Here is a 7,436-nt window from a genome sequence, read left to right on the forward strand (position 1 = left end):
CGTCCTCGGTGCGAAGCAGAGTCCGGTCGTGCAGATGTTGAATCAGGCCGTTCTGGCTCCAACACCCACAGGCTGACTTTAACACTGAGAGGAGGACGCTGCGCTCCTCTCTCCTTGCAGTCCAACATGGAGCAACTTTACGCTCTTAGTCCGGAGTGAACCCCGTCCGTGTTTTTCTGGGTTTTTTTCCTGCGTGCTGCAAGTTGGTGCACTGGCATTGGCTGGAACGTTACACGTGTAACGTTACATCCATCACCAAAACCTGACACTGAAAGACGAGGCATATTTTGATGTATGTACCGACCGAAGCAGTTCAGTCGGTACCATAACAAAAACGAAGTTCGGTACTCGGCCTTACTTTCACTAAAGTTGTTAACTCAATAAAGAACCACAAACTAACGGCAGGTGAAGACATTTAAACAGCTTTAAATGGTAAATGTAATGGACTGTATTTATACAGCACCTTTCTATCTTATTTCAAGATACTCAAAGCTCTTTACAACAATCTGTGCCTCATTGACCCATTCATGCAGCTCTATACTAGATCTCTACAAAGCTAATTGAACAAATCATTCTAAAGAGAATAATCAGAGCTTCATCACATTCATACACCGGGGACACACATCAGAGGCTGTGAGGGGTTCAGTCACTTGCCCAGGGACACTTGGGCAAGTGACTGCTGGTGGATTTGAACCCCCAACTCTTGCATTGCAGGACGACTGCTCTAACCACTGAGCCACAGCCGCCCCTAACTTTACTTGCAAGGCTGCAAATGAGCAGAGTACAATCATACAGTGTCACAGAAAGAACCCTGAACCCGTCCTTGTGTTCACCTTTATAACATCACTGTAACACACAAACTCTTCAGCGTTATCCATGTAACACATCCCGTTACTCTTTTTCGTGGATGAGGGCGTCAGGGAGGCACCGCTCAGACCCATGTGTTTGGTCCACGTCTGCCTCCAGGCCAAGGGAATGAAGATGTTATGAGAGGCAGCAGGGCAAGACGTTCTCAGTCACAATATAAAAACATTCTTAACCCATGATTCAACATAGTTTCTACCAAATTCCCTGATACTGCATCGTGAATACAAAGTGCTGTGTTGTCATGTTGTTTACTGCACATGGGGGATTAGAACATGTGCAAACAGTGACGTGATGTGTTGTGGATAAATGGTGAGGGCAGACCTTATAGGCACAGTTTAACTTCAGGGAAAGACAGAGGATCAGTGCACGTTGACTTCATCTCTCAGCACAGGAGAGTTGTCTCTTTTAGAGTGTTTATTTTAAAGTGCCGATCATTTATGTTAGCAGGTGTTGTAACTGGATTTATTTTGTATTTTCAGTCACATCATCGAGTGAATTTGTTGACATTCAGTATTGTCTGCGATGGTAAACGTATCCCAGTCACAGTCGAATATCACAGAAGTGCAGACTGAGGCTTCACTGCGGATAATTATTATTTCTACCATGTCTACAATTCCATCTTTCATTTTTCTCTACATCAATGGTGTGATGCTGTTCACTCTGAGGAGTAAGCCGGTGTTTTGTGACACCTGCCGTTACATCTTTCTGTATAACCTTCTTCTTGCAGACACTGTTCAGCTGGCTCAGAGTCAGGTTCAGTTCTTACTCTCTGTTTGTAAAGTAAAGTTGGCATATTCTTTGTGCACTGCTCTCAGCATGCTCGCCAATCTCACGACTGGGATTTCCCCCCTCACTCTGGTAGTAATGCCTTTGGAGAGATATGTAGCTGTGTGCTTCCCACTGAGGCACGCTTCCATCATCACCGTCAGAAACACAACCGTGACTGTCGTTGCCATTTGGGCTGTGAGTTCACTGAACAATCTCACCCGTGTTCTCTTGTTTTTACAGTTTCCATTTAAAGAGGCGGAGAGGTTACAGATTAAAGACCTTTGTTCCAACATAGCTTTAGCTCTTGGCTCTCTGACTGCGGAGTATGACAAGGCTTACACTTGTGTTCTGTTTGTATCAGCTGGTGTGGCTGCCACCTTCTCCTACATCGGTGTCATCATCGCAGCCAGGTCGGTCTCCACGGATAAAGCTTTAGCTCGTAAGGCTCGTAACACACTTCTACTGCATCTGGTGCAGCTGGGCCTCAGTTTGTCCTCAACCATTAATAACCCATTAATCATAGCTCTGTCAAAAGTTCTGACAAGGACAGCCTTTCTGTGGGTCCAGAATATTTTTTACGTTTGCTTTATAATTTTCCCCAGATGTCTGAGTTCTCTCATTTATGGGCTGAGAGATCAGACTATCAGACCTGTTCTCGTGTACCATCTTTTTTGTAACCTGAAGGCTAAAATCAGTGGCTGAGGATCTTATGCATTGTCCGAACTGATCGTGGTTGTTTGAGTTATTACGATAAAGATAAAAATAGGATGGTTGGATGAATGTTTGACTCGTACTAACTCCTACAATATTTTGTTTTATGTCACTTAATTAAGCTTTTGACACATGTTGAACTCTAATTAATAAAACTGGCCTAAATATTTGATCAGTTTCCTAATTACACTCACCAGGAAAGCTTTGTTGTTTCATATTTTTAAAATTAAGATAAAATCTTTATGTTGAATGAAATATAAAAATGTCCACAGATATTTTGTACATAATTTAGTTTCTAAAAGTCCTATTTAACATTACTTTGTTTTTTAAATTACAACGTACATTTAGATGGAAATCTAACTTGATTCTGTGTGTTTTTAAATTTGTCCTTTGTGACACTAAATCCTGTCGTTCTTTATCGTTACTTTATTGTTAAAAATGTCAGCGTGCGTCTTTTTGATGTTTAGTAATTTATGTATTGCTCAGTTTTACCTCCTTTTGTTATCATGTTTGTTTTGCGGTTCTAGTGTTTTGTTCCTCTGTTTATTGTGTCTCCAGGTTGTTCTTGGAGTACTTTTCCATACACAGTTCCTGTTGCTCAGTCCTGCCATGCCTTCCTCTCCCTCCACTCATCCCTTTAGTCTCAGCTGCAACCATCTCCTCATAAGTCCAGGCCTACTGGTGTTTTGGTTTTTATCTTGAGCCGAGCCTTGTTGAGCTTTGCCAACATCTGGACCTCTGTTTGTCTCATGCTCAGTCCTTGGTGTCAGTCTGCATTTTTGAGTTAAACCTTCTAAAGCTGTGACAGTAGCTTGTCCGTGTAGGTTTTTATTATTTCTAGATTAGCTGTATTGTTTAACAGTTTTAACTGGTGTAGTCCTAATTTACTGTTTTAGTTTTGAGTATTGAGGTTCTAATACATGTTTTCTGCAAACCTAAATTATAATTTGCTTAGACAAATTGTCATTTTCAAATACAAGATCGAAGACATTTTGGTTGTCAATTCAAAGATTATTTAAAATAGTTGACCAGGTTTAACTTTTTCATTGGAAAGAAAGTACAAAACCAAATTTAAAATGATCTAGAAAGACGGGTGTGTGGTGCATCTTGGGTAAACATGTTTAAAACTTTACACTTGGAATGATTGTATTGTCTTAAGTAGAGCCTGTTTCTAGGACGTGCACAGAACTGCAACATTTTGTCCTGGTCTCAGGAGTCAAAGTAACAATCCTGCATGTTAATAAAAGTTTTGTGATATACTTTATAGTTTTCACTTTCTCTGAACTTTAGTAACTACTGTGGCATCAAAAATCACAAATTATTTAAATTGTTTTTGTTGGACAAAATCTTTAAATGCATATCTGACTGTAATAGTACAAGACTCACACGTCTGTTTTAAATGTTTATTTCAGAGCTACTTTCTTCGTACGTTCTTTTAATCATGATTTTAGTTGAGGGCAGCACAGTGGCTCAGTTGGTAGAGTTGCTGCCCCTCAATGAGCAGGTTGTCCCGGTTCAAACCCCGGCCCAGGGACCTTTCTGGGTGGAGTTTGCATGTTCTCTCCGTGCTGCGTGGGTTTTCTCCGGGTACTCCAGTTTCCTCCCACAGACCAAAAACATGCATGTTAGGCTGATTGGTGACTCTAAATTGTCTCTAGGTGTCCCTGTGACGGACTGGAGACATCTCTAGGTGTGTCTGTGATGGACAGGTCTCCAGTCCATCACAGGGACACCTGTGATGGCCTGGAGACCTGTCCATCACCCCCCCCCCCCCCCGCACAATATAGTGTGTGCATGACCTTAGTAGAAGTATACAGTATTTACGTTAGTGAAAAATATTCTCGCTTACATTGTTTACTCAAAAAGAACCACACTCAACAACAGATTTTTAACCAGGATTTTATTGCATGGTCAGATTTTCAGGACAGGTTACATAAATATACACAAATGTACACACATAGATTAAAAAAAAAAATTTGTTGTAACTCGTTATCCTCATTTGATTAAGAGATGTTATAGATGCTGATGCTGTAGACAGGAAGGATCTCTTGAAAAGGTCCATCCCACAGTGGATCCTAAGAAACTGGCTGCAGATGCAGTCTGATCCGTCCACCCAGACTCGGCTGGCCTCTCGGTTCCCCGGGTCTGTAGGACCGCCCGAATGCCGGGCAGAACTCCCACTGCGTTGGCCACTCCTCTCAGCAGTCTGCCGAGCTCCTCTTCACTGTGGACAACCAACTGTAGGTGCTGAGGGACGATCCTGTCCTTCCGCTGTCATGAGCCGTGTTTCCTGCTAGTTCCAGGATCTCAGTGGTCAGGCACTCGAGCACAGCTGGCAGGTAGATGAGAATGCGTCCACAGAACATCCTTTTCAACTCATTTGAGATTTGGGGCTGTAGTTGAGATATTATTTGAGCTTTTGAGATGTTAATCAGCTGTTGGTTGTAGAAAACTGCCTTGTTGCCATGGTTACGCATCATAACAAATGTCCAAAACTAAAAAAGTTTCAGTAAAAATCCTTCCAGCTGCACAGCATCTGATACCAGAGGAAACAATCATCCAAAAAATGTGATTTACATCCAGAAAAAGAGGAATTAAAGTTTCCAAAAGCAAAATCTCAGAATGAAAGTAGCAGAGCTGCTCCAACATACAGCCACCTTGAGCGGCGCAATTCTAGAACCTAGAAAATTCTATTCTAGAAAAGGACCTATCTGCCCAAAACAATCAATCATCATGTATAACAATCAAATGTTTTAGGCCAGATGGCCAACTTGCTACTCACAGAAACAGCTTGATTGACTTAAGGAATCATTTATATAAACTCAAAAAGTATTAAAAATAGTTTAATTATCTCTGTTAAACAAACCAAACCTGTTTACACACTGGTGTCTGAATGTAATCTATATACTGAAAGGCAACATTTAGTTGAATATTATTTTCATTGATGTCTTAATCCAAGCTCGAATTGTGTTAAAAATGAAATAAAATAAAACAAAAATGCTCACAGGTTATTGTGGACCAGATATAATTGATTGTTAATCTGCATGTTTTACACAATTTAAAGTATTACTGGTCTGTTACATTTGTCTCTCCTGTAAGAAAAAAATACCACACTGAAAGTGTCACTCAACTGACCAAAAAGGCTTTGTTTGTAAGGATGGCACCATCTGGTGGGCCTTCCTTATCTGTACCCACTAGTGTGTCTCCTATTTACCCCTGATCAGTTTCATCCTTGTCTTGTGTCCAGCAGTTAGTAATTATGCCCTGTCTTGTCTGTGTATTTAAGTCTATCTGTGAGTCCTATTCAGTGTTGGTTCATTGTTGGGTGTGGGCTTGTCTTGTTCTGTCCTGATCCGGTCCTGGTTCCGTCCTGTTTACACACTGTTGTAAGATTATGCTATCTCGTCTGCTTGTTGATTTATTATTATTAAAAGTATTTATTTTTACCCGCTGAGTCTCTGAGTCCCTACCTACACCATTGGGTTCTACCTGCTCCTGCAAATCCTGATAGTACGAAATGACCAGAACCAGAACCCAACAGGCAGGTTCTCCTTGGCTTCACTCACCTGTTTGTATGAGCCACACAGATGGGGGAGTCCGTGGTCTTTTGCGGCGGGTTCTGGACAGAACCCGTCCGAATACGAGGACTTGGTTCATCCCGCAGCGCCAGTTCTGCTTACCAAAAGTGGCCCACCTGGCGGCTCGCAATCCACGCCCGGCTCCAAGCCAGCGAGCCGGGCTTCTTACCCATTTAAAGTTTGAGAATAGATTGAGACCGTTTCGGTCCCAAGACCTCTAGTTATTCGCTTTACCGGATAAAACTGCGAGGCTCCGAGCGCCAGGAATCCTGGGGGAAACTTCAGAGGGAACCAGCTACTAGATGGTTCGATTAGTCTTTCGCCCCTATACCCAGGTCGGACGACCGATTTGCACGTCAGGACCGCTGCGGGCCTCCACCAGTGTTTCCTCTGGCTTCGCCCGAATACCAGGTTTCAACCACCAGGTTGAAATCCTGCCTTTGCCTCTCCTGGTTCTTAAGGAGGAAAAATGGTCTCAGCTCCGGGGTGAACACCAAGCATCCAAGCCAAGTTTCTCCTCACCTCCAGCACTGCTTGGCTACTCGGGATGGACGTCGGGGGAGGATGCAGAGCTGGTGGATGAGCTCTGTTTCATTCCTGCCCTCCCTCCCACCATCGCCGCCGGAGTGACAGAAAATGAACCCGGAGATTGTCCACGGGACCTTCGCTGACATCTCTGACTCCAGCAGCTGATCTGACTCGGCCCGGCGAGGTTGAGTTTCCTGGACCCTGTTCCGGTGCTTCTATGAGGGCTGATCCGGATGCCTCACCTTCAGGACATCGGTGAAGGTGGAATCTGGCACCTCACTCCCGCACAGAGTTTCCGTAAAGATCAGTCCCGTCACCTCTTGGGCCCAGCCTCCGTCCGTCTCTCCTTAAGATGAACCTGAAACTCTGGGGAGAGTTTTGCAGGAGTGGCAGTCCACCCACCATTCGTCTATGGAGCAGACAAAGGGGGACCAGCCCGGAGAACAGTGAGCACAGCGGTTCCACACCACTCCAGCAGAGGTTGCCACAAAGAACTCTTCATTAGTAGTAAGTGCCTCTGATATTACTAAAATAAACTCTACTTTTCAAAACTTGTTTTCTTCTGCTAAACATAACCCTGACAGTCAGATCACCTTGTTTGTTTTAGCTGAGAAACTATTATTATCTATACCTGGCCTCACATTAATCCCAGCGTACCATCAGCTTTTGGTTGAGATCAGGGCTATTAAAGAACATGGTTTAGCTCCAAACATACAACCTGACTCTGGTCCACAGCCCGACTCTGGTCCATAGCCCGACTCTGGTCCACAGCCTGACTCTGCTGTACAGCCCAACACAGTCCCACAGCCTGACTCACCTCCTTGTGTGTCCCTGGGTGCTGGTCCCAATGTCCCACCTCTGGGTGTTTCCGTGAGAGTTGAACCAGAAGCACCACCATCTCCTTGTCTGTCTCAAGAAACTGATCCTGATGCCCCACCTCTGAGTCTCTCCATGGGGGTCAAACCATAATCCTCACCGCCTTCC

At 43.8% G+C, this 7,436-nt stretch overlaps 1 protein-coding gene and 1 long non-coding RNA gene across 2 annotated transcripts; one reads left to right on the top strand and one right to left on the bottom strand.

The window, feature by feature from the left end:
* Positions 1-810: 810 nt before the first annotated feature.
* On the bottom strand, positions 811-6,324 carry LOC119420373. The gene is made up of 3 exons (XR_005187300.1): positions 5,995-6,324; positions 3,735-3,736; positions 811-822 (listed from the first exon to the last, which is right to left on the bottom strand). It is a non-coding gene; the product is annotated as an uncharacterized LOC119420373 (long non-coding RNA).
* LOC119420366 (odorant receptor 131-2-like) lies at positions 1,390-2,337 on the top strand. The gene has a single exon (XM_037687751.1). The coding sequence runs from the start codon at positions 1,390-1,392 to the stop codon at positions 2,335-2,337; it is 948 nt and encodes a 315-aa protein (XP_037543679.1).
* Positions 6,325-7,436: the final 1,112 nt, after the last annotated feature.

Source organism: Nematolebias whitei, chromosome 14, assembly GCF_014905685.2.
Source record: "Nematolebias whitei isolate Nwh7 chromosome 14, NemWhi1, whole genome shotgun sequence".
NCBI classification, from domain to species: Eukaryota; Metazoa; Chordata; class Actinopteri; order Cyprinodontiformes; family Rivulidae; genus Nematolebias; species Nematolebias whitei.